The sequence below is a fragment of the Emydura macquarii genome, unplaced genomic scaffold (assembly GCF_026122565.2).
Source record: "Emydura macquarii macquarii isolate MOO-44397 ecotype Brisbane River unplaced genomic scaffold, CSIRO-AGI_Emac_v2 contig_1551, whole genome shotgun sequence".
Lineage (NCBI taxonomy): Eukaryota > Metazoa > Chordata > Testudines > Chelidae > Emydura > Emydura macquarii.
The window spans coordinates 12704321-12732291 of NW_027131688.1; the positions used below are offsets into that span (position 1 = coordinate 12704321).

The 27971-nt window shown below is 42.5% G+C and overlaps 1 protein-coding gene and 1 long non-coding RNA gene across 3 annotated transcripts in view; both read right to left on the minus strand.

Annotated features, from left to right (window-relative positions):
* The window catches only part of RTN1 (reticulon 1), a 206019-nt gene extending 198079 nt beyond the window's left edge, over positions 1-7940 (minus strand). The window contains exons 1-2 of one of the 2 annotated variants that reach the window (XM_067554890.1): positions 7742-7913; positions 6483-6537 (exon numbers count right to left, since the gene is read on the minus strand). In XM_067554890.1, the coding sequence (XP_067410991.1) occupies positions 6483-6537; positions 7742-7822 (136 nt within the window). In that variant the 5' untranslated portion in view covers positions 7823-7913. Of the gene's footprint in view, positions 1-6482; positions 6538-7741 lie in introns of both variants that reach the window. The other variant, XM_067554888.1, reaches the window with a different exon arrangement.
* A 1855-nt stretch (positions 7941-9795) lies between these two features.
* LOC137157550 (uncharacterized) lies at positions 9796-27214 on the minus strand. Its single transcript, XR_010921140.1, has 3 exons — positions 27090-27214; positions 15748-15889; positions 9796-10081 (listed from the first exon to the last, which is right to left on the minus strand). It is a non-coding gene; the product is annotated as an uncharacterized lncRNA (long non-coding RNA).
* Between the last annotated feature and the right edge of the window lie 757 nt (positions 27215-27971).

Below are 27971 nucleotides of genomic sequence, written 5' to 3' on the forward strand. Positions count from 1 at the left end.
TATGAAGATATTTGTTTGAAACTTTCAGATTTGTAAGACATATTATATTTAAGAAAGAAAGACTTCAATGAGTAATTTTGTATCATGACTAAATTTGTCCACTTCTAATAAAGAGAGATAAATGAACTTCTGTTCCAAACTGTTTCCTTTTTCCTCACAATCCCCATCCTCCCAAAAAACACAGTTGTCTATGCTCATGCATATGGATGAAGGCAGCACTATCCTGGTATTAACTCATACATTCACTTTCCTTAAATCACATCAGAATTGCTCCATTTACAGACTGACAGTGCACGCACATAGTGTCAATGTACAAACTGGGCAACCTCAGTTAGTTACCCAGCAAACCAACTCCCTCATCTCTTTACACAGGATATATTTATATAACCCTGATTACAAAGACTGGGACAGAGAATTACTTCAAGGAGGTTCACTCATCCATCCACCTCTGTCAGCTGGGGAGAGGTGCAGAGAGACCGCAGCCAAAAGCTAGAGAAGAAACGGGACACAGCTGAGGGCCAGAAGAATCCTGTTCTTATATTACTGGAACTGCAGTTTTGTCCCTACAGAACTAGTAGCACAGCAACTGTTAAAGGTGTGTGATTGGTTCCTTTGCAGAAACCCCTTCTGGAGAGATTTATGACCCAGTAGATAAACTTGTGTGCAGCCTTTCAGGGGCGAAGGCTTTGGCTCCAGAGAGGCTGTCATACAGTATAATGCTCTATGTGTCATAAGATTACACAAACCCCTACTGTTACGCAGTCAGCACAAGTGCTAGTACATATCAGCAACATACACCAGGGTTACTGCCATTGACCAAAGAGACAGCCAAACCAATGAAATTATGTCACAAGATGTACTGGTCCACAGGATGATGGAATTGGGAGATCTAAAGTAGCTCCCGTTCCTCATCTCTCCTTCCTCTTTTCTCCGCTCCTCACTCCCCCTCCTATATATAGAACAGCTCAATACTGATTTATGGGATTAATACTTCAGAGGTGAATGATCTCTACCTAGGGTTGCCAACCCTCCAGGATTGTCCTGGAGTTTCCAGGAATTAAAGATTGTGTCATGTGATAAAACCTCCAGGAATATGTCCAACCAAAATTGGCAACTCTACCTCTTCTGTCTCCTTCTTCTTCTTGGTCCGCCTCATTTCATTTGCAACCCTACTGGTTGAATGTAATGTGTCAGTTTAAGAGTCAAGGTGGGGGCAAGGGCAGTTTTTTTTCCTGGGTCATCCATTTATTTAACAACAAAAAGGTCATTGCATATATACAGGCTGATGCTTGCTTGAGAAGGATACCCTCCACACCAGTATTGGTGGGGAAATGGCAGAGTTTTCACTGGAATTTGATTTCCATGGATTTAAGAAATTATATTACCATACAGATTATATTCAGTAACAATAACAACAACACTTAGCTCTCACATATCACTTTTTAATAATATATATATATATATATTTTTTTACTACAAAGGAGAGGAAGTATCACTGTCCCCATTTTTAAAGATGGAGAAACTGAGGCACAGTGAAGGGAGGTGACAATACAGAAAATTGTGTTTGAATGACTGGTATGCTAAAGAAATGTACAATGTACTGGCTTGCCACAAACTGGAGTGCACAGTCAATCTGTAAGGGAACTTCAGGAAGTTACAGATCCAAAATTAAATCTACTTTTTTTCTGTACGCTTTTTCAAATTCTACATCAAATCATATAATTGTTTGGGCTGCAAGGAGTCTTTACTAAATAATGTGGTTCAATCTCTTAATTTACAAGGATATTTCTAAAATTTTCAGGGATAACCCAAGGGGCATACAGAAAAATCTGGTTGCCTAGAACAAGAAGAGCCAAATACTGCATTGGCATAAGAAGGTACAACTCCACATACGTCACTTTCAACGAAGGCTAAATTTGCCTGGAAGGCTTCAACTAGGTTGTGACCAAGACTGTAGTGGACATTGTGGAAGTATTTCAAAGTGGCTGCTTTAGATACAGGGAGGTAGCCTTTAGGGTAAGGCAGGGCTCGATAAATTTGTATCATAGCTAGGAGCCAGCCCAAAAATTAAGGAGCCAGACAACGTGGGCCCAGCGACGGTGCACCCTGGCCAGAGCGCAGCAGCTGCTCTCCCCTCCCGGCCCCGCCACATGGACGCAGTGGCACCCCGGCCGCTGCACGGTGGCCTCTCTCCCCTCCCAGCCCCTCTCCTACAAGGTGGGCCCAGTAGCAGGGCTCCCTGGCTGGAGCACGGCAGCCTCAGCGCTCCCCCCTCCCGGCCCCACCATCACATGGACGCAGTGGTGCCCTGGCCGCAGCGTAGCAGCTGCTCCCCCTGGGACCCAGTCTTTCACTGGGAGAAATACTAGGTGCCAGAATTAAATTCCTAGGTGCCATGGCGACCTGGCGCCCAGGGTCTGTCGAGCCCTGGGGTAAGGGTCACTATAATACCCATGCTCTTCTTTCTACAACAATTCACTAAATAAATGCCAGGAGCCTAGTATTCATGTCATGAGCAATCCTGCAATAATACACAGTCATACGACAGCGGGAGGATGAAACCATCTGCTAAAAAAAACGATTTCAGTTTCAGACATTGAAGGTTGTGGTGGGGAAATGACTTTATCACAGATACTATGATTATGTCCTTGCAGCAACCTGTTGATTTGATAATATTCAGATCTTCCAAAGATGCTGAAGTGACCATGTAGGTGCACAATGCCTGTGCAGTGTAGATACCTGGGCTCCGAGCCAACCGACCAAACTTATTGACTCTAATGAGAGTTTTGCCTGATTAGGACTCCAGCATCAGGCCCAGCATCAGTGTATTCTCAAGAGCTGCTTTGGTGCCCTGAAAACCATTTAAAATTCTCTTCTTGTGTTGAGTCCTCATGCTGCCCTCGCTGCTTCTGGCACTCATAGTCTCAGACACAGGGAAAAAGAGCAAATGAAAATGATTTACGAGCTAAACTGTATCAACACGAAGGCAGGCGTATTCTGGGCCAAATGGTGCTTCCTTTTGCCACCTCATTCACAGCCCAAGTGAGCGAGCTGTGTGCAGGGGTGCTGATGGCGGTGGTGGGTGGCTGCAGTAGAAGCTGCAGACCCACTGGCTTTGTGCCTGTGCTTGGGAGCTGCCGTGTCTATGTTGGAGAGGGCATAATGCAGCGGTCAACCTTGCCTGAAGATTTGCATCTTTTCCCCTCCCTCAGGCTTAATTTTGAGCTTTCAAATACACATATCAATCAAATCAACACTCTATTGCCCTGATGGATCTGGCTGTATAGCACTTTCTGCTCAGAACATTTGTCACATGTCCAGCTAAAGGAATCAAGTAAGACCATCATACTTAAAACCAGAAGGGCGATGCTGCGGGGGTGAAAGCCACCGCTGTGTTAGGGAGGGCGTGAGAGGCAATGCATCAGTTATGGGAGACACTCTGCCTACAGAAGACATGGGCAGGCTGGATGCCGCTAGGGTTCAGGGGGCCGTGGGCAGGAGAGGCAGTTGCTACACCCTTTGCGAGGTGTACAGTCAGGGCTGGATTAAGGCAACACAGGACACTCTGGTTATGCCACTCCAGCCCTACGCCATGCCCCACCTCTCCCAGTTCAGAGTAGTAGTGACAAGGGGAGCCCCTCCCAAAGGAGCAGGGGCTGTCGCATGAGGCCCAGTTTCCCCTTAAGAGCAGCAATAGGATCCTTTCTTTCTTAGCAGAAGGTGTCCACTCACCCTCCACAAAGAGGCAGGAGTGGTTGCAGGGGTGCGCCCCAACATTGACCCTAGCAGCAAGAGCATATCTGTTGGGTGGGTAGGTAGGTTAGGTCCACTGCACTCTTCTTTTTCTGCCACACACCGAGTCCCATTGGGATGATGTTGGCAGGGCCCCCAGATTAGTGGCTCTTGGAATTCACACCCCGCTGCAGTGCATGAAGCAGTTCCCCCATCTCGGAGTGATTGTTTCAGGCTCTCTGCAGACTCAGGCAGATGTCACTGCATCAGTTACAGTCAGGTCACAGTTTTCAAGCTTTTCTTCACAAGCATGTGGGCTAGAAATGTACGCTTTAAAATAAATAATAATAATAATAAAACCTGAGATTATGACCTTATTTCGTGACCCCAGGAATTGGAGTCCTGGGCACAGGCCTGTAGTGCCTATACCCTTAATCCATTTTAGAGTGCAGTATACATACCTTTCAGTGACAGCCCTGAACCACCCATCTGTGTGGAATCGGAGAGAAGCCAAAGTACAACTTCTGCCCCATTGGAGATATTGGCTCACTGTACTAGTCCACGACCTAGTCATTCTCCCAGGGTTTTGGTGTAGTGAGGCTGCAAAGGACTTCCTGTGTCCAACTCCCTCTTCATCCCACTAACATGCCCAAACCATAATCTACCCCTAGCCATTCTGTCATTTTGTTTTTATTCCAGGAAATGCCTGATATCAGCCTGTGCAATATATTTGGAAATGTTTTTTTCCAAAGAATTTTAATTACTGTCAATGGATAAAAATAAATAGCAGAATCCATGTACAGATGGTGTGTTGGGTGGCATAGAGCTTTCTTCAGAAACATACAAATGCTCAGCAATCTCTCACTACTGTTTTAATCTTGCAAGATCTGCCTATAGTGCTTCTTGCCCTCAACCAAGTTCACATTTTGGGAGGGGAAGTCCATTCTCAGCAAAAATGGCTGAGCCACATCCAAAAGCAGCAGTAGCTCACCTCTTTCATCTTCCCTCTCCAGGGATGAAGATTCAGCCCAGTGATTTGTAATATAGCAGCCATGCAGGAGAAGTAACAGATGTGGAAACTGTAGCTTTCCATAGCCCAGATTTTGTTTGAGAAATCTCAAGGTTTAATTATAAGAATTCTATTCAGCACAGCTATATCTCACTCCAGTTCCCCATCAGGAATTCATGTGAATCTTTTCTTCAGTTTCAGTCAACCCTGACGCTTGGAGACAAACCCCTATAAAAATTGGTGTATTTCACTCTTAAATCACATAAAAGCCATGAACATGGTTTTGACATGCAGCTGGTTTGCCTCAAAACTGAGCCCAGGTTGGCTTGAAAATATTCGTGTACCTTTCAAAGGTCCCTGGCTGGTTTTCAAGTTTATAGCAAAATCCAAAATCAGAGAAAGTTTGCAACGTTTCTGGTTTCATAACAAAATAGTTTTGCATTGCTAATGATTGAATGCTGTTATTATTCTTAGTTATTTGTATGTCAGTAGCACCTACAATGTGCAGGGCACTGGCCAAACACTTAAGATGATACAGTTCTTACTTCAAGGAGTATACAGCCTAGCAAATGAAAAACAACAGACCCAGGGTGTAGGAAGGGGAGATATAACATACAAGCAAGATGCATAGGGGTGACTGGGAAACATACTGGTGAATCTATTTTTGTTTCACTTGTTTGCATGACTTGTTTATTGTATAAACTATCCCCAACTCTCTCCCCTACCTAGTGACTACTAGCTGGTTAAATGCAGCAAATGTCATAGAAGTTATGTATCTGCCGGTTGGCCTATCCCCACAGCTCTTGAGTTTTAATGGAATTGCTCACCTGAGCAAGGCATGCAGGACACCACCCTGGAAACAACAGAATTAAACTTTTTTAAAAACACAAGAAAGTTCCAAATACTCAGAAACATGCAAATGCCTCTTATTTGGTAACTTAAAAACAAACACACAGAAACAATGCACTTCCCCCTGTGAAAGAAGACAATTGTGCTTAGCTATGTACTTTGGAACATAGAAACCACTGATATTATAGCAACAAAATAAAAAAAAGACTGCGTGTGAATGCAGTGGATTCACTGGATGGGACGCTGTAGAATGCAGTGCTATTGCCTCCACTGTTATCCCCTCCATTTTTTTAATCATACAATCAAATTAAAAGAGTATACTAATTTTAAAATGTAACATTAGCACATTTATTAGTTAATCTGGGGTCTCATCTATCTGCCACAGGCAAGCATCAGTTAGTATTTGTACTGCTGACTTCTCTCTCTCCCCTTTCATCCAAGTGTGGCACAAATATATATATTTATAAAACTTCTGTGTAGATTATTCCAAATGCAACATCTTCATGATTTTCTTTACCAGCTAACTATTCTCTTTCTAGTACAGTGAATTCTGGAGTGCATAAGTGACACCTGACAGATAAATTCAACCCTGAAGAAGCTTTCATTAAATGTAGGCAGTATCACAGTGTTTCAGTTTAGTAGGGATTTGTACTGTGCAAGAAACCACCCATCATTGTTCTTCATATAGTCTAAACTTCAGGATTGCCATGTTTATCTCCACAAGTGAAGAAAGAAAGATCAGGTCCCCCAGCCATGTATATAATTATACGCTCAAGGGAAATCTCTACCGAGAGAACCCCCCACCCTTTTTACACACACACGCGCGTGCCTCTTACATTACAAGCCATATACTTCCCTTACCAATCAATATAAAGTCTTGTTTGCAACTTACCACCGAGATTAGCTAATGGGCAGCACATCAAGCAGATTTTACTGTCTGTCCAAAGCTATAAAACAGGATAACATTTTCTACATCAGCCGATGGGCATTAGATCCCATATCACAATTGAATTCAGAGGCACCAAGCAGCCAGAAAAGCTGCAGCAAAACATCCATGTTGAGCACACGCCCACCGAGGAAGCCAGAGCTGGGTATAAGTGGAATAATGAGCCTCCACAATGGAGCTGGCCAGAAATGGTCATGTAACATGGATTCCTTCTGGACAGCAATTCTTTGTGCTGAACGATTGTAGGAAATCAGAAAGGGACCTAGCCCAAAATGTTGCTAATGCATCTGTGGTAATTGCATAACTAGGACTCATCTTTATCCCAAGAGTCTCACCTCCAATTTAGTCAACACGAGTTTAATACTGTACAGTTGCATAATGGGGGCATCTGTTTCCCAGTGGGTAAGAATTTAAATCAGAGCAGCCAACTTCCAACATGTAGATGGTAATGGTTTAAATTCCCCCATCAGTCCAGCAACACAGAGGGAAGGAAGGGGGTGGGGAGAGAGGAACCACAGAGAAAATATAGAAACACTTTCCTCAAATAATTCTCCCATGAACTCCCAGAAGCTGAAGTCTCTAGATTTCACTAACAAATGTGTGTCTGCTGCTTACACTCTTATCAAAAGAAATGTGTTCCCAAACCTAAGGAAATCAAATGCACCCCTAAAAGCAAATGGGAAATAAACACAGCAACAAGAAACACCATATTTAAATCAAGCTGTATCCCAAAAGCAAAGAGAAAATAAATACCTCCCTCCCCTCAATACTGAAGTTCAATTAATCAATTCCACATGCTGACATTAAACAAGGGCCAGATCGGGACCTCAGATGCACCAATGTAAATACGGATTAACTCCTTTGAACTCCTCAGTCAATCAGTCCGGATTGAGACAGGTGTAAACGAAACCGCGGTGTAGCCTAGACAATCCGGACTGAAATTAAATGCCTCCCAACATTATCCTGAAAGCTCCGGGGCAGGGCGTGCCGCGCCTAAGGAACTGCAAAGCCTGTCGTTTCCCCCTCCTCGCCCCAACCAACACGGTTAGGGCTTTAGCATTTCCCTCCTGGCGATCACCAAGGAGCTTGCCCGTGTTTCCAAGCAGCCCGGCAGTGATCGGAGCGGGAGGGTGGATGGGGGGAGGGAAGAGAAGGATGCTGCCCGCCACCCTTTGTTGAGCATCTCTGGGTACCTCGCCTTTTACCTGTGGATGCAGTCGCCATGGTAACGGGAGGGTGTTCCTTGGCAGAGCCGAACTGGAGCTGCTGCTGCGCCCCGTCTCCATCCCTCCGCTGCGCCCCAGCTGCCCGCTCCTCCTCCCCGGCCCCAGCCCAGCGTGCCCCAGAGCCCGACAGCGGAAGCTCCGGGCGATCCGGCGGCGCGGACATGCTGGCTTCCAGGAGGCTGCTGGGCTCTGGCTCACAGGCAGCGAGAGGAGGCGGTGGCTGCTCGGAGTGCGGGCGGCTGCGGGAAGCTCAGAGCTGCTGCTGCTGCTGGAGCTTCACTAGCGCTGATTACGCAGGTGAAAATGGCTTGTTTAGTTGGAGCCTTCCAGCCCTTGCGTCACCCTGTGGCTGGCATATCACAGGGCAGCGATCTGCCAGCCGGGCTCTAACTCTGCCCCATTTAACTGCTTCAGTCTCTCAGGCACCACCCAGTGCTTTGTAAAGAGGGAGAAACATCCCCTGCCCATTCTGCCTCTCAGTCCCTCCCACCTCCCCTCCTCACTGCCCTGGGCATTGTTGCCAGTTGCTAAGCACAAGAATGCAACATGCTTGGGGCCAGGGCAATTCCCAGAGAACTCCAGTGAGTTCACCGGGAAAGAGAAGCTCAAGATCTGGCGCTTGGTTAATTCACACAGAACAAGCCTGCGATTCCTCCCCACCCCACTATCCAATGAAATATGTGCTCTGCTCCCAGAACACTCTCATTTGTTTACCAAATACACTACAGTCTGTTTGCAGCTATGCTAGGAAGTATGATCGCAGCTCATTACAACTAACCGACAGCTGTCACAATAAACTCATGAGTGGCGCGCTTGCTTACTAATTCACAAACTGCGGGAACTGACATTGGGCTTCCCAGAGACACATGGTGGGTAGGGTAATACCTTTTATTGGCCCAACTTCTGTTGGTGAGACAGACAAGTTTCAAGCCACATTAGAGCTCTTTTCAGGTCTGGGACCAACAGGGCTACAACCACACTGCATACAACATTGGGTTTCCCAGTCGCTATGAACTAACAAGTTTTCCTTGCAATTAATAGTAGCCTAATGGGGTTTTTAATACAATAATGGCTGGTAAGTATAGAGCACTATCCAAGGATCTCTAACATAAAACTGCACAAGACCCTTGTGAACTAGGGAAGTATTACCACTCCACTTTTGGTTGAATGGGGAAACTGAGGCAGATGGCTATTAAGAGCCTGATCCTACAACAGATTGAGTTCTTTGTGTAAGATACTAAGCACCCTCAGGTGAAGCTAGTGGGAGCATCTTGCAGGAGGTATTCATCAACTCATAGAATTGGACCCTGGGGGACCTGCCATTTGTCACAGTCAGGCAAAGCCAGGAGTAATTACCCCAATCACATGGCTCTCGGTCCTGTGTTTTCCCTTTTGGAGGTAGTTTACCTATAAGCAGTGGGCCTTAGAGCCAGTTTCATTGTATTCGCAGTCATCCCTAGGCACTGGGCTACTGTAGGGAGTTGTCAGTGGAGGCCAGGTTTAAAGTAGGTATACGTTTTCAAAACCTAGGCCCCATTCTCCCCATCTTCCTGGAGGAGAGGACGTTCAGCATGTCTGACTAACTCCATCAGTGCTGGGATTTGCCCCCCTCCTTCCAGAACCCTATCGCAAATCCCCCTCAAGATCTGCATAATTCTTGGGGAGCGGGGGAGGGGGGCAGTTCTGCAGGAGACCCAGTCAAGACATCTCTGCCACCCAGGTCACGTTGCTTCCACACGTCACTGGAGATCAAGCCTCCATGGACTTCCCTCAACCCCAGCTGCCACTAGAACACACCTGGAAGTTGTGTGTAGAGAGGCAAAGGGGAATGCAGCACAAATTCCACAGGCTCAGCCTTCTCTTCCTGGTTGGATTGGTGATGGTGTGAATCTCACAGAGTCCAGAAAGCCTCATCTCATAGCTAGGATGGCCAGTCCATAAGCTTAGCAAGCTCCAGAGCAAGGGGGAGGGCTCATTTATGTTGCTTTCCATTGGGCTGACCACATTTGTTTTTGCACATGGCGTGTGCTATTTTTATTTTAATTTTTGTAACAAATGCCTTGTGGCCACAGGGACAGACACACTTGAAATGCTTGTATTGCATGCTGACAGGGGCCAGGTGTGCTCTTAGAGGCACCCTGTTCAACTCCAGTAAAAGAAAGCCTCCTTCCGTCCCTTCCAGCCTATTGAGAATTGGAACAAACAACACTGAAGAGAGTCCGATCACGAAGGATGGTGGTCACAATGCAGAACCTGACTCAGGTGGCTCCTGAGGATTTGGATAAAGCAGTCTATGACTCTCCAGTGGAAAAGACCTGGCTAAACAATAATGAGGAGAATACTAAATATTATTAATATTAATTTCTAAGTAATTAAAAGCATGTTCATTGCTAAAGCAACGGGGAAGAAAGCACCATCTCTATGCACAGGAGTTTACAAGCTAAAAGAGACAGACCATGCAGTCCAGACATCAAATTGTGCATACATAAAACATATCCCCCATGATACAAAGGCTGAAGGGCTAGCCATGAATTTGATCAATTTTCCCCCTTTGCATGAGGTCATGGAAGTAATATTCTTTGTATATTTAATCCAAAGGCAGTAAGAACATTGTGAGAAAAATTATATTCTGCAAACTAGAACGTGCACCATCCTATGTAGAAATAAATAAAACAGAAGAAAAGTCAATGAGGTCCTGCATATAGCACATTTTAATTACATTAAAGGGACATGTTTCCCTATTGTTCCATGAGTACATTAGTATTAATAGATGTTCTATGCATGAGTCATGGGAGAATAAACCCACACAGTGAAAAGTCTGGAAGAGATGATCAGAAGCCTCCTTAATGGTTTGTAACCTCACTATCCTGCTGAAATCAGTAACAAAGTCACTGAACATAGTAAGAATGTAGACAGCTTCTGCAATATTTCCATGCATAACTGTCATTAACTGCATCAGAAAACAAACATCCACTAAATGCACTAAACAAACATGCATTAAACATGCACTCTACTTCAGACAACACAAGGGCACAGGCTACTTGGTGTCATTTTGAGTTTTATTCTGAATTTGGCAGACCACGTTGTGTGGCAATCACTTCCACTATTACTGCTTTATCTCAGCAGTGGCTGGATAGCCAGATTCCTGGTATACATTTGCCTGTATGTTGTTACAGTATGCATATGTATTCCAGAAACACATTACATGAGTATTTCAACCACTTGGGTTGGAGTAACCGCCTTCTATTACTGCATATAGTATTTGCATGCTGTAGCAAAATTATAGTAGGGTCTGGCCCCCAAATGGCCTGTATACTACTTAGTAACCTAGAAAAGGTACACATAATCCAGCAAGGGAAAAAATGGGTTCCACACCACCATTTCTTTGAATTTAATCACATAGGGAAGGTAGAAGGAGTTGAGAATTTAATAGAAGTTACTTGTGATTTCCCTTTTAGAAGCCAAATTCTGCTATTCATAGACTCAGACTTTAAGGTCAGAAGGGGCCATCGTAATCATCTAGTCTGACCCCCTGCATATTGCAGGTCACAGAACCTCACCCATCCACTCCTGAAATACACCTCTAACCTTTGGCTGAGTTACTGAGTTTTATGCCTTTGTAAATGTAATCAGAATATAACCTCTTGTGTTAATATAACATTAGGTACGAATAACAGTCTATTAATTTCAACAAAGTTAAACTAAGGATGAATATGCTACAAGTGATCAGAGACAGCTTGAAAAGGCAGTCAGACTCTGGATGGTTGCAGGGGAGAGCCTGAGAACTTCTATTGTTGTAAGAGAATTACAGGAGTAAGCACAAAATCTGTGCCTGCTTATTAAAGAGAGACAGGGAGAAGCAGGAGTATATATAAAGCAGTAAAGTTTTTTTGCTTTAGGATTACCAATTACAGTGCAAGACTGAACTTTTCTTTAGTTCACTGATAGTTGCATAGTCCTCAGATGATCTTGAACATAGTCTCACATAAGAGAATTGGAGCTGCATCAGCTTCTGATCAACTTGACTTTTAGTGGGAGTGGCATATGGGCTTCTGAAAGCAAAGTTTAGCCTTACATTAGGAGTGGAAAATGTCAACAGAAGCAACTGGAAATACAGAAGTTGCTTTCAGAAAGTTTGATTTTTCTATGTAGAAGATCTATGCGCAAAACCTTAAAATATCACTGGATCTCTGAACAAAGAGAAGTCACTAGATCTTTCAGCAGATTCTACATGTGGATTTTCACAAATATTTGTGTGAAGATCTGGCTAGGAAGGGTTTATCAAATCTGCACTTAAACTTATCATGGTTAGGCTTTAACCAATACCTGGTGCAGGGGAACAAACTGAATTCTTCATTAATACATTAAGTCCACAAGATCTTCTTTGTCCTGCCTACGACTCAAAATTTTTGATGTTGCAGCTCTTACCTTCAGAATATTACTAGTGTTCAAATGTGTGTGAATTCCTATGAATTCTCAAAACATGCACACACAAATTGCTTCTCTTTGCATTATAGCCCTTAGTGCTTTGGGGCTGACACAGGCTGCTGGACCAAAGTGACTCAGCCTAGAGGGGGTTTTGGTCTCAGAAGCAGCATTGCTGGCAAAGGTCATGGGGCCTGGTAAAGGAGATCAGCTGACTCTGCAACAGAAAAATCGGCCTCTCTTCCTTAAGGATTTATTCTTGAGGCTTTAGAGTAAATTGGCTACAATACAAAAGAGAAAGGCAAAAAGCCTTTTGATGTAACTGGGAAAACAAAGAAAAAACAATACCAAAACACAGCCCTATAACAACTGAGGAGCAAGGACGGTCTGGTTTCATTAGGACTCGGGAGATCTAGTTTGTATTTCTGACTCTGGCACTGAGGTCCAGATCCTCAGGCATCTAATTCCCTTTGAAATCTCCGAGAGATAGACACCTAAATACCTTTGAGGAACTGGGCCAGACTCACTAACTTTGGGCAACCATTTACTCTGTGCCTCAGTTTCCCCAACTGTAAAACAGGGAGTCATTGTAAAAGAATAAATTAATTCATGTTTGTGAGGCACTCAAATTCAGTGGCGAAGAGTCCTCTGTCAGTACGTAGACCGAATGAAGTGCTCCCATTTCACATGATTTTATGCTACTTGCTGCATTCCTCTCTGAGCACCAACAGTTTTCATCACTCTTCCCTGTCCACCTGTGTGAGTTTGTTCTGGGAGTTAATTTGCTGCTTGCTGGAAACAAGCAGGGCTAGTGTACCTTCTCCTCATGAATGGTCTGTTGATTTGTTTCTACTGCCATTTCAGAGGTCAGGCCAAGTGTTTCAGGATGACAACACAAAATCCAGCTCTAGTGCAGAATCTCAAGGCATCACTCGGGGCTTCTCTTCCTCCTCGGCCCCACCTTAGTGAGCAGTGATAGCACTGTCAGGATTTCCTCAAGCTATTTTTCAAAGACAGCTACTGGTAACTCTAGAGAGAGAAGGCCCAGGCAGTGTATAGACGGAGGCTGCACACTGTCATGTCCTATGGGTAGCCTTGGAAAGATCAGATTTTTATTGGTACATGTCAGTAAATGTCAATTTCACCATACACACACAAATCAATGAAAAAAATATTGCCATTGGTAATAATCAAAATGTACAGATGAGAAAGTAAGAAAAGTGCACTTGAAAACTTCTTAGAGTTTGATTTCAGGATATTTACTTTTTATATTTTGACAGTTATAAAACTTTAACTTTTTGAATCTCAACATCTACTGTTATTAAATAATTATTGTCTGACCTCCTCCATAATTTCCTGCAACTGTGAAAATTTAAATCAATAAAAAAAGGTTAAATTAAGTAAACATCAACATTATCTGTTGAAATGATAAAAATAACAATTGAATTCTGCCAAGCCTGCCTATGATGTGTATGATTGGGCTGTTGGCTGTTTATCCCTGGATGGAAGTGGTTGTGCAACTGAAGTCACAGAGAAGCAGAGTGCTCCACTGGGCAGCATTAGATGAGGAGTCAGGAATCAAACATAGGCTCTCATCCCAGCTTTGCAGCTGACCTGCTATGTGATCTTGGGCAAAGCACTTCCCCTGTGTCTTCCCTCCAACCTTTTGTCTTGTCTAAATAAGGCAACTATCCATGGCTGGGACTATCTCTCACTATATGTATGTACAGTAGGTCCCTAGTTTCAGTTAGGGTCTCTTGGTGCTACTCTTAACAAAAATTCTGAAATAAAAAATACAGAAAGACTATATGTTGCTTAATTTAGCCTTCCTTCTCTTTTGGAATCTAACTCCTTGTTCCTGAGCAAGCATGACTTCCGATGACTCTTACTATGACTTCTGCCTGCCTAACTTACCTTGCTGTACCACAGTTGTAATTAGAACCGCCGGCTAACCCTTTAGTTCCTGCAACATTTGAGCATTCAAATGAAAATAATAAAAGTTTCTAGCCCTGTGGTTGTAAAGAGAATCAGATCAGATGCGACGCCATCTGCCAGTATACCTGACCAACCTACCAACCACCCTACCCCACCTCTCAGACAGTAAAAGTAGCCTAATGATGGCAGCTTAAATGACAACATTCTCATCTGTTTCACTACTGCCCCGTTTTGCAGAATCATCAAACTAATGTGCTTATATAGTAGTCATTAGGGAGGGAAAGATCCACCAGTTCTATAATGTTCTGGTCTGCTCCCTCACACCCAGCTTCACTCACTCTGTGGAGGAGTGGAGTATTGCGTAGAGTAGGTTGCAGGAGAGAGGAGCATGTCATGTGCACTAGATTCATTGAGAAGAGCTAGGGTTTCAGCAGTAGCTGAGCAGAGAAGCTTGCTGAAGTCTCATCTGACAGCTAACTCTTAAAGACTCAGCACCTGCAACAAAGCTCAGTAAGAAGCAGGAGCAACTCAGCTTGAAGTGATAGAATGACTGTGTCAAGCCAACGAGTTAGAGATCAAAATCAGGTCCAGAACTTCCAGTCTCTAATTATTTGTTTCATTTTGCCTTATCCCTGTGAAGCAGGAAAGTTTTATTTGGGCAAGAGACCAATAGCCCCTGCATTTCTAGCAAATTCTAATAGTGCCACTGCTGCATTCCCTTGAGCGCCTTCCTGCAGACTGAGGACTGGATGTTAAAACATCGTTTTGCTTTCCTAGTTCATGATGCCTTGAACAAAGTTAAGAGAGTCAGATACAGAAACAGTATCAACTCTGAATACATAATGTTAAAATGTTCCAAGTGGCTCATTTGAGAATTTTAATAGATGGCCACTTTGGGGCTGAGTTTCCATTGCTGGATGGGGGGAGGCATACATGAGTATCGTTGCTGAGTAGGGTGACCAGATAGCATGTGTGAAAAATTGGGACAGAGGGTTGAAGGTAATATGCACTATATAAGAAAAAGGCCCAAATAACAGAACTGTCCCAATAAAATCAGAACATCTGGTCACCCTATTGCTGGGTCAGCTAACGCAATGCATTAGGATAAAGAAAGAGCCCATAAGAGAAATCCTGACATTAGCCCTCAACCCAAGTAGCTGTGCCTCTTCCCTTCACAAACTGGAATGGCCGTAGTGCCCCACAGCTACCATTCCAGCTTCAGGCTTGAGTAGGCCCTGTGTGGTGGTAGAAGGCCATGGTGAGTCTACAGTGGCAGAGCCACTGCCCCAATTCCTGCCTATCTTCCCCACTCTCAACTCTACTTCATCCCTTGCAAAAAAAGCCATTATACACGACAAAGAGCAGGTTTGGGCGATCAATGAACTTGTGATAGCAAGAATTTTGAGGGGAAAAGAAAGTCTAGTGCAGATCAGGGTTTGGTTTCCATCTTTTTCTGTTGCAAAGATACAGAAGAGAGTTAACCATGGGCAGTTTCTTTAAAAAAAAATATAACAATACAAAGGTTTGGGTGTCATACTCCACAGGTCTCAAACCCAGCTCTGCAGGGTTTATAGGAGCAGCCACACTCCAACCCTCCATTTGACACCCCGCTGATGCTCGCTTACCTGGGACCCATGGAATGAAGCAGCACAGCTGTCCCAGTTCCGATAGGGCTTATGGGAAGAAATCAAAGATGAACTGGCCTGCGTAGAGATGCCAATGGGCCGAGATGCCTTTGTGGATGTCTCCATCTGCATAGATAATAATCTGCGAGAATGAAGGGAGGAGAAAATGGATTGCCTGCAGTCTTCCTTGCCATGTACCATGACCTCAGCTTCTGATTCACCCACTGAACCCCATACAAGCCAATCTGGCTCACCAGCAGCTCACACCTGAAGAAAAGGAACAGCACCGCCAGCACCTCCTGTGCTTCAAATGTAGCCACTCTTAGTAATATCATACAGTAGAATCTTATAACTTTAACAATGTTGCCACACATATTTTACCAGGACAATAATAGTCAGCAAATTATGAGTTTTCAAATGATACCTCACAAGCCACACTTTGTACAAAATTTATCATAGTCTTGAAAAAGGGGTGGACATAGGTATACAGACTGTCACACTCGACGTAAGACAGCAACAGAAACAGGAAGCTGTCTGAACAACTGGGCTTCATCCTGTTCTGGACTGTGAGCTTCCCGCTCTTACTCCCTGATTTCCTGGTATCCTGACCCAGCATGACTCCTGGATAGGGTGACCAGACGTCCCAATTTTATAGGGATAGTCCCAATATTTGGGGCTCTGTCTTATATAGGTACCTATTACCCCCCACCCCGCCCCAATTTTTCACACTTGGTATCTGGTCACCCTACTCCTGGCATCGATGCATGGTTCTGACTTTGTATGTTTCCTGACTCTGACCTCCTGGTATACTGACCTCGCCTGACTCTAGTTCCTGACTCATGGTTCTGATCTCCAGTTTGTTTCCTGCTTTTGACCTTCTGGTATCCTGACTCAGCTGACTCCTGTCTTGTGACCACAAACTCTGCTCTGATTCTGACTACTCGGATTGGTTGCCCACAAGTTGGCAGTGACATTGAATGGTGTTCAGTGATCGCTCAGTGCTTAAGGTGATTTTAATAGATCTGGTTTATTTTGTGTCCAATTCCAATGGTTGTGTGCAATAACAGTTTCACCATGCACCCCCAACCAGAGACCCTGTCTGGGAAGCTCAGCCCTTAAAGGCACAGGTCTCAGTTCCATTGACTGAATTAAAGTAATAATGCAACAACAACAACAAAATCTCTAATTGTTAACTTTCAATATAAAGGAGGAAGAGGAAAGAAGTGGTTAGAGCACTAGGCTAGAATTTTGAAGATCCAGGTTTAAATCCTTAGTCTGTGACAGACTGACAGCTTAGGCAAGTCACTTAAAGGCCCAGATACTCAGAGGTATTTAGGTGCTTAACTCCAATTGATTTCAATGGAAGTTAGGTGCCTAAATAAGTTTAAGAGCCTTGTCCTTGGTCTTTCCAGTCCCAAATTTCCCATCTTTACAAAAGCATAACAGTACTTCTCTACCTCCCATGGGTGTTGTGAGGATAAACAAGATTGTGAAGCATTCAGATACTACAGTACTGGGAGCCTATAAAGTACTCATGAGTGACTGGATTCATTAAATACAAGCCTAAATTTGTATGGGTGAGTTAGAGTACCATGAAACTTTAATCATTTTATAACCTTAAACTTGTGTTAACATACGGGTTTTAGAAGCAGACCCAATATTACATTTGGAAGTAGGACCTTTGACTTCAAAGAAGTTGTTCTCATATAACATTTGCATGATCAGGATTTGTTTGTGCCTTTAACTGCTATGGCATTTAGCATTTCAGATCAGTACTTAAAAAAGTTATTGCTTTACATTTCAAAATCACTTTGTTGTATTTTCTGCATATTGCATTATTCAAATTGGAGACAACAAGCTGTACATTTACATTTGTTGTACCAACCTGCTACTTTGTTCCTTGAATTAAAATATTGATAATAGACCCGGTATTGCAGTCTTTGCACACCCAGTCCTCCAACTGACATTAGTCATGAAGTTTTCAGCCCCACTGTGAATAACCTTGACAAAAATAATTTTTAATCTCAGCATTTTACAGTTGTGTAAATGTATTTGACTATGTTTTCATAACTTGCATGTGTGGCCTATTCTTTCCGGAATATAACTTCACCTTAAGTGCCTTTTTAAAAACATGACCCATTTGAAACAGCTGTGCAGGTTGTTACAGTGTATAAATGATCTTACTCTGCCATTTAAGTTAGCCTGCGTGTGATGAACCATGTTCAATGCCAGGCCCTTTGGTTAATTTGAAAAATATATTTTCCTCACAATAAACAGCATGAAATCATTGACGTGGAAAAGAAAGAGTTAAACTTCAACCTAAATAAACTGCCAAAAGCAACTGTTACATGACTGCTCATGCAAATATGTATTATAGTACCACAAGAAGTTATAAGATACTTGTCTCTGTAATATCTTGGTACACTACCATTTAGACTAAACTATGTGATGAGGTGTTTTTACTAGAATAAAGAGTACAGAATCAGTTCCTTTGTGCTCAAGAAGGGACAAAAAAGCCTTATTCATCACAGTTTCACTATCTGGATTCTGATTGGCTCTCTAAAATTAAAGATGGTAGGAGAAACAGATAAGGAAAAAAAAAACCAATAAGAGACAATTGAAGATATTGTAGAAGGAAATGAAGTTTTGCCCTTTAAATAGAACAGGTGGTAGAAGAATATTTAAGAAAATTCAGGAAAGCAAGAGTTGTTCAATATGTACAGTGATTTCAGTAGTGGAATCATTAGAATTTGGAAGAAACAAAGCCATCATAAGACAGACATGACAGTGTCTGAAGTGACCTCCTACTCAATGGTCGTCATTAGGTCTTAAGTACCGGACTCCACCTCCCCCATTGTTCTCAATGCACCTGGATACCCATAAGATACCTCTGTGTTACCTATTTTCTGTATTACTGCATCTGAAGAAGAGAGCTAAGTCTCTCGAAAGCTTATGTCTACAAATATTAAATTTGTTAGTCTTTAAAATGCCATAGAACTCTCGTTGTCTTTGCTGTATACAGACTAACACGGCTACTCCTCTGGAACTAGAAGTGTTTAGGCTGACTTTCAATGGAACTTAGGCTCCCAAGTCATTTAGGTGCTTTTGAAAATGTTGCCAAGATCTCTGGCTGATGTAAATTGGCAAAGTTCCTCCACAGCTAGAGAGCTGCACATTAACGGAGAGCTGCACATTAACAATTAAGTTTGCCATTTTCAGATTTTCACAGATTCCAAGGCCAGCAGGGACCATTGTGATCACCTAGTCTGACCTCCTGTATAACAAGCCCATGGGACTTCCCCAAAATAATTCCAAGAATATATCTTTTAAAAAAACCCTGCCAATCTTGATTTAAAAATTGCCAGTGATGGAGAATCCACTGTGATTTATAGTAAGTTGTTCCAATGGTTAATTATTCTCACTGTTAAAAATGTACACCTTATTTCCAGTCTAAATTTGTCTTGCTTCAATTTTCAGCCATTGGATCATATTATACCTTTCTCCGCTAGACTGAAGAGGTCATTATTAAATATGTTCCACCTGTAGATATGTCTAATCTAGACTGTAATCAAGTCAACCCTTAACCTTGTCTTTGTGAAACTAAATAGATTGAGCTCCTTAAATGGATCCCTATACGGCATGTTTTTTAATCTTTTAAACATTCTCACGGCTCTTCTCTGAACCCTCTCCAATTTATCAATATCCTTCTTTAGTTGTTGACACCAGAACTGGATACAATATTCCAGCAATGGTTGCACCAGGCCAAATACAGAGATAAAATAACCTCTTAATTCCTACTTGAGATTCCCCTGTTTATGCATCCCAGGCTTGCATTAGCCCTTTTGGCCACAGCATTGCATTGGGAGCTCATGTTCAGCTGATTATCCACTATGACCCCCAAATCTTTTTCAAAGTCCTCCATTCTGAAGTATGATCTCTATTCTTTGTTCCTAGATGTGTACATTTACATTTAGCTGTATTTAAATGCATATAGTTTGCTTGCGCCCAGCTTTCCAAGTGATTCAGATTGCTCTGTATGACTGATCTGTCCTTTCATTAATTTATCACTTCCTCACTTTTGGGGTCATTTGCAAACTTCAGCCGTGATGATTTTATGTTTTCTTCCAAGTCACTGATAAAAATTTTCAATAGTCTAAGACCAAGAACAGATCTCTGTGGGACCCCATTGGAAAACACACCTACTCATTGATTTCCCCATTTACAGTTACATTGGGAGACCTATCAGTTAGCCAGCTTTTAATCCATTTAATGTGTGCCATGTCAATTTTATATCATTCTCGTTTTTTAATCAAAATGTCATGCAGTACCCAGTCAAACAATCTCACATCAACTACATTTTAATCTCCTAAAAATCATATTAGTTTGACAGAATCTATTTTCCATAAACCCATTTTGATTGGCATTAATTATATTAATCTCCTTTAATTCTTTATTAATCTAGTCCCATCTCAACTGCTCCATTATCTTGCCTAGGAGCAATGTCAGAGTGACAGTCCTATAATTATATGAGTCATCCCATTTACCCTTTTTAAATACTGGCACAACATTAGCTTTCTTCCAGCCTTCTGGAACTTCCCCAGTATTCCAAGACTTATTGAAAATCAACATTAATGGTCCAGCGAGCTCCTCAGCCAGGTCTTTTAAACCTCTTGGAAGCAAGTTATCTAGCCATGCTGATTTTAAAATGTCTAACTTCACTAGCTACTGTTTAACATCCCCCTGAGATTCTAGTGGAATGGAAAGAGTGTTATCAGGTTTTTTCTCCCAAATACAGAACAGAAATATTTATTGAACACGGCTGCCTTGTCTGCATTATTAATAACTCAACCATTTTCATCTAGTAATGGACCAACGGACCAATATCATTGTCAGGATTATTTTTGTTCCTAATATACTTAACTCCTTATTATCCTTAACGCTGCTGGCCATAGATTTCTCTTTGTGTCCCTTTGCTTCCCTTATCAAAGTTCTACAATTCCTAGTTTCTGATTTATATTCATTACTATCATTTTGTCCTTTCTTTGTTTTCTTTTGTTTCTTTAATTTGTTATATTCTTTTTATTTTTTATTGCTGCCTTCCCTTCCCCTCTAAGCCACATCAGTTTTTTAACCAATACAGTCTTCCTCCTCAATTGTGGCTTGGCATCTACTAAAGTGTTCTTAAACAATTCCCAATTATCATTCATGTTTTTCTGATTAAGTTCTTTCTCCCAGCTGATTTGGCTCATAATTGTCTTCAGTTTATTAAATTAGCCTTTTTTAAAACACCAAATATATATTACTAGTCTGAACTTTATTAGTTTGCACATCATCATGTGATCAACTCAAGGTCACTGGTATCTAAACTACCATTAATTTTTAGTTCTGTGACCATTCTTCTTTGTCTGTCAAGACAAGGTCTAACACAGAATTCCCCTATGTTGGGTACAACATATTTTAGTTAGGAAATTGTCATCTATAATATTTAGAAAGTCCAAGGATATTTTAGTACAGCATGAAATCTCCAGCATGTCACTTAAATTGAAGTCCTCCATGATGTAGCTTTTTTTCCTACACATTATAGATAGCTGTATAAGGAGGCAGTCATCCTGTTTTCTGGTGTGATTTGTAGCAGACACCAACAAATACCCCATCTTCTGCTTTCTGTTACAACATTGATCCACAAGCATTCAAGATCATTTTCTTCAGAGCTATCAGTGACTCAAACAGATAATGTTATTTTTGACAGTGTCATTCCACCTCCAATTTGTCCACTCGATCCTTCCTAAATAGATTACCATTCATTTTAACATTCCAAATCATATGAATCATCCCACCACATTTCAATAATACCATCTAGATTGAATTTTTGAACAATTCCTCTTGTTTGTTACTCAGGCGCCTAGCATTGGTGTATAGGCAATTAAAGAATTTCTTCTCTTCATGTCCTTTGGTTCTATTGTTCTCAGCATCTCAATTTTGTGCTGAGTGCTCATATCTTTCCTCTTTTACCCTCCCGTTTTGTTATTAGTTTAACTATTCTAGTCCCAGAGGAGATTAGTTGCCCTTCTACTGGGGACATCCAAACTGTACGGCTCTCTTCACCCAGAGAAGGTGGACCAAAGTTCCACAAAATGAAAACTATGTGTCAAGCTTGATTTTCGTACAGATTGGGCTGAGCTGCCATCCACAGATGTGACCCGTACATTTCTCTGTTACCTCATATGAGCTAAATTTTGAAATATATCTTCCATAGTTTTTCCATGTTAAGGACCTGCTGTCAGTTGGAAACTTCTAAGTGTGGGAATTCCTCCTGGTCCTCTTCTCCAAGGTGTCTATCTCCACCCCTAAAGAAGGCCAGTGTGACTTCTTGCCTCTGGTGGTAATGAATTGCCAAACCTCCTCTCTCTGACTCCTTGGTGGCTAGCTGCTTTCTTCCTTGAACCAGAGATATTGATGTTTCCCAAACCTGGCTATCTAGGAACTCCTCAGCTTCTCTGATTCTCAGTAGAATCTCTCCTTGCCTCTCCAATCCAAGAATCTTTTCCTCCAACACAGCCACCAACTTGCACTTCATGCATAGGAAGTCCATTCTGGCCTTTGATCTCATGGCACATCCTTTGCCTGTCACAACAACTGTTCCATTGCTGACCATTTTGAATTGCACATAGAGCTGACCCTGGTACATTCCCTCTGCAAACTCCCTCCCCAACTCTCCTGTTATCTGCCTCTGTTTGCTGCATTCACCTCCAAAATGATTTTTTATAGCAAGTCTCCCTACTGAGTTCAGCTCTGCCCCTCACCAACAGGGAGCAATTAACCATTCACAATTTACAATCCTTAGGTATAGATTTCAGAGGTAGAACTCTATGCAATATTGTTTCAATTATTATTTATCCCCCTGAAAGCAGTTTTCTTTCAAGTGATCATGGGTTGCATTTCTGATTGAGAAAGTAGAAGCCAGCATTAGTGACAAAATGATGTAGCTTAAACTTCAACAGTTTGCCAGTCTTCAGGGAGTGATAGAGGTTTAGGGCTTTTTTTTTTTTTTCCATCATTTATAATGATGGTTATTTGCTTATCCTCAGATAGCTAACAACTAATTCTCTTGGGTTCACCTATTTCCACATGATCTCTATTTTAGAGTTCTCTATCCTCCCACTAGCAGTTGGTGTATCATTGAACCAGTGCTTAGCCATATTCATCAGTTGTACAGCTTTTTAGTACAAGGGGACAATACCAGAAGCCAAACTTCAGAGAGCAACCTTCTTCTCAGAAGGCTGTCTCCAGTATGTACTCATGATGGTAGAATATATTTTCCTATGCCAGTTGCTAAAAATATGATTGTCACACCAGTCTCTCCCCACCCTTTTGGGAAGGGTTTCCCAAACTCTTCATTGTTGTGACACCCTCATTTATTTAAGGCCACCCTTATCAAGACAAGGAGCCAAATTCAGCAGAGCTTGGACAGTGGGCTGTAAAATACAGCTATACCCAATACATTTGAGCCCACTGCATACAAGGGGACGTTCACCCCTCTGTAGGGCAACCTAAGTTCTGGACATTCTCCCCCCATTTTCTACAATCTGTTACAATTTGTGGCCCCTAAGAATGTGGTATTTTGCACTACCAACAAAACATGGTGGAAATGGAGCATAGGGGTTTGGGACCCAACCGTGTCTTCTTGTAAGTGTGACAGACACTAGAATGCACTAACTCTGCAGAGCTATCATGGCATTCACATCACCATGTTCTCCCCTTGCTTCTACTTATAGCATAGTCCAGTTCTCCCATTCACGCTCCATCAGCATAGCACAATCCCCTTCCAAAGCACAGAAATTTTCCATGCCTTTAAATGCCATTTTCCTCTCTGGCCCAGTGGCTGGTCCCGTCACCATGAACGGCTCCTCCCTTTTACAGCCCACAATTATGCGGCAAACTCCCAAGAGAAAAGGAGTTGAAAGACTCTGTGGAGCTGAACATGGTGGAGTTGAAAGACTTTGAACTGGAGTTTGGGGCAGTTGCAAGGCAGAAGGTGTAATGGGATGACAGCAAATAAACCAGCCTGTATCCCACTTCTCCATGTGTCAGTTTTCCTATCTATAAAATGGAGATAATGTTTATCTACGTCAGGGGTTCTCAACTGGTGGTACGCATACCACTAGAGGTACGCGGAAGACGGCTCGGTGGTACGCGCGGCGTTTCCTGCCGCCGTTTCTGCCGCCGAATCCCCCTCCCTCGCCGCCGCCATGGAAGATTGCTGCCGCCGATTCCCCCCCTCGCCGCCGCCGAGAAACCCTGCCGCCGCCAATTCCCCCCCTTGCCGCCGCCGATTCCCCCCCTTGCCGCCGCCGAGAAAGCTTGCCGCCTCCGAATCTTTTCTGCTGCTCCCTCAGAGAAACCCTGCCACCGCCGCGAAAGCTTACTGCCGCCGAAAGTGCCACCCACCCTGCCGCCGAAAACGGTCAAATGGTGGCAGGGTTTCGGCGGAGGGCATTGGTTCCTGTATGTATCCCCGCCGCTGCCAAAAGTGTTCCCCCCGCTTATTTACCGAGTTCCATTCGGGCCAGGTACAGTGACTGTACCTGACCCGAGTGGTACTCGGGGAAAAAAAGGTTGAGAACCGCTGATCTACGTCTTAGGGATCTTGTGAGGATAGTTTCTATTCATTCTCTGCTTTAAGATCCTGATGTGCAAAGTATTATTCATAGTGCTTATAGCCAGAAGGGACCGTTAGATTATCTAGTTTGACCTCGTCTATCACAAGCTATTAAATTTCACCCAGTTACGTCAGTATTGAGCCCAATAACTTGTGTATGAGTAAAGCACATCTTCCAGGAAGGAATTTTTTGATGTGAAGTTATCAAGAGAGGGAGAATCCACCAATTTCCTTGAGTACATACTCTACACAACTTTCTTCTCATCCAAGCCATGCCTCTGCATTGCTATTTATTTATTTAGTTTATTCCAATAGTTAATTACCGTCACGGGTAAAGATCTGTACCTAGTTGCTAATTTGAATTTGTCTGATTTCAGCTTTTATCCTTTAGTTCTTGTTTTGTCTTTCTCAGCTAGATTAAGCAGCCTTTTAGATTAAAGAGCCCTTTAGTACCTGTATTTTCTGTGGACGTACTTATACACTAATGAAATCATCTCTCGATCCTTTTGATAAAAAAACACAGAGTTCAAAGTCTCTCACTGCAAAGCATTTTCTCCAGCCCTCAGATAGTTTGTGGCTCTTTTCTGGACACTCTCTAATTTTTCGACATCCTATTTAAAATATGGACACCAGAACTGTATGCAGTATTCCAGGATTAGTCTCACCAATGCTGTACACAGAAGTGTTAAATAAAAGGACCTTCCTACACACTATTATCTTGGTTATACATCCAAGCATCAGATGTGCCCTTTTTATTAGCACCTAAGCCTCACACAGGGAGCTCATGTTCAGTTGTTTGTCCACGACCCTAAATCCTTTTCAGAGTCACTGCTGCTCAGAATACAATTCTGATTCTGTAGGTATGGCAAGCATTCCTTATTTCTAGATATATGACTTTGTTTTTGGCTGTATTAAAACACTTTGCTTGAATGGGCCTAGCTTACCTACTGATCCAGATTGCTCTGCATAACTGCTCTGTCCTCATCATTCCTCATTATTATTTACCACACTGATAATCTTTGGCTATGTTTACACTACACATCAGTGTCAATGGCATGTAGGTTATATGTAGCAATACGCCGCAGTGAAAGACAAACTGCAACCACACTGCAGTGTGAAGTTACATATCAGTGAAAGACTCTGGAAGGGGGAAGACAATGGGGAAAAGGCTTCAGCAGTTCCTCACTGCCTCTCCCCTGCCAGAGCCTTTCACTCCTGCCTAAGCCTTTTCTTGAAGCGGGGAAAGGCTCCAGCAGTGGGGAGGCAGTGGGACACTACACTGCTAAAAACAGCAGTGTAGATGGGTAGGCATGGCTTAGATAAGTAGAGAGTTGCGTAGTTTCAGGCATGTCTGTACTCTGTTCACCTAAACAGTGCCTCTCCATATACGCTGCTATTAATACACATGGTAGGTGGGCTACCCGTGTATGTACTCTACACGTCACTTGAGGAAGTATGCAGTGTAACCTTTTGTGTTATCCACAAATTTTACCAGGATGGATTTTATCATTTACTTCCACATTATTGATTAAAGTTTTGAACAGCATCAGGCCTAGTACTGATCCCTGCAAACCTCCATCAGAAACACTCCCATTTGATGATGATGATTCCCCATTTACAACTACTTTGAGATCTGTCAGTTGCTAGTTTTTAATCTATTTAAAATGTGCATTATTGATATTGTATAGTACTATTTTAATTAATGTCATGTAGTATGAAGCCCAATTCCTTACAGAAGTCCAAGTATATTACATTTATGCAGATACCTTTTTCAACTAAACTTGAAATCTCAAAGAATGAGCTCAGATTTCTTTGACAGGACCTATTTTCTTTTAAACTGTTTGACTGGCGTTATATTATTTTTTTATCAGTTGAATCCCATATCAGTTTTTCCATTATTTTCTCCAGGATTGAGAAGGTTAATCAACTAGAATTAGGTTACTCCACTTGCCTTTTTTCAATATTGACACAACAGTAATACCCTTCCAATCTCCTGGAATTTTTATATTGAATATAGCCTATTACTACATGGAATCTTGAGTGAGCAGATCCTTTGATTTAAATGTCATCCTAACATGTAGCAGCACAGAGTGTATCAAGCTGGGTATAGGTTCAGTATAGACATGGTAGTGTAGAATCATCTCAGCCACTGTTGTCCAGTGTTTGGTATTCACAACATTGGAAGTTATGGTGAATGAGTTCATGTAAAAGAAATTTGTTGAGAACTGAGGTTGTTGTTATCTTACTTATACATCATGATTATCCATGGTTCTTGGACACACTCCAAAATACAAATGTTTTGGTATTTCTGTTGTATATTAGGAATAAAGAGTAACAGCTTGAAATCTGTCAGATAAGTAGGAAAAGTGAATGGCCATTTGTTTAAGTAAGAAATGCCCACAGCACCTTTGCCCTTTGCAATGACATTACCTTCTACTAAAATGGAAGGGAACACATTTTAAAATCAGAAAACCATAACAACCAAATAAATTAAAATCTGAAAGCTATCTCAGAAAGCTACATATTTTAACTTTGTTTCCCAAATATTTCATTTGTTCTTGAATAAAGTGCTCAGAAACGGAGACACCTGATGTACTTTTGAAAGTGGACTTTTGCCCTTTTGCTGAACTTCCGCAGTTCTGACTGACTTAAATAGGTATTTTGAGCATGGAGCACCACTTACCTGTGAGTTGGGGTGAGCAGACAGGTGTCTTCTGCCTATCAGTCATAACTCCTGCTGGCCGGTGGCGGTTTCTCATTTCAGAGATTAACAGGGAAACTCCCTCTTTCCTTTCTTCACTTTTTTCCTCAGGGGGCTCCAGGGCTTTACTACATGTTCACAGAAGCTAGAGAATGGAAAAATATCAGTTTAGGTCATTGTGATGCTTTGGGGTTCAACTCAGACCACTCAGACCAGTAAGGCATTGTGTCACCTCTGTCCTGCAACTCTGGTTGCCTTCAATGTTATGCTGCTGTGGCTCACAGCACTAACACCGACAGACAGCATACAGACATGCAGGTCACAGGTCACATCCTGCCTTCCACCACCCAGATTCTTATTGCAGCGTGGCCCAAAAATCATCCTCATTCCAAATGTTCCCAATACTCTATGCCAATGTGACAATCTGCTGAGGTTCCCAGAATTGACAATTACTGTGTTACCTCACTCAGCCTGAGTGAGAGTTTTGCTACTGCTAAACTATGAGACAACTCCTTGACACACCAGCTTGTCTGCTTTGTCAGCAAACTCTTCAGGACTCTGCCAGTCCAAACCTTGCCTTGCAGGTAACAGTGAACCTCAACTCCCAAGTTCCCCAGAGACATCTTCCTGCAGTGTTCAGCCATCTCACGGAACACTCACAGAAGTTATTAAATTCATTGCTCCTTTAAAGAGAGAATACACTGCAGCTCATTAATATAACTGGGGTTTGACAAACACTCTTACTTCAATCAGAGCAATGCATTGGTTTATAATTCCAGTGTCTCTGTTTCAAGAGCAAGGAAGTCTTCCTGTTGTTCTTCCTTCCTGTGGACTTTCCATCCCCCTGCTGATACACACGTAAAT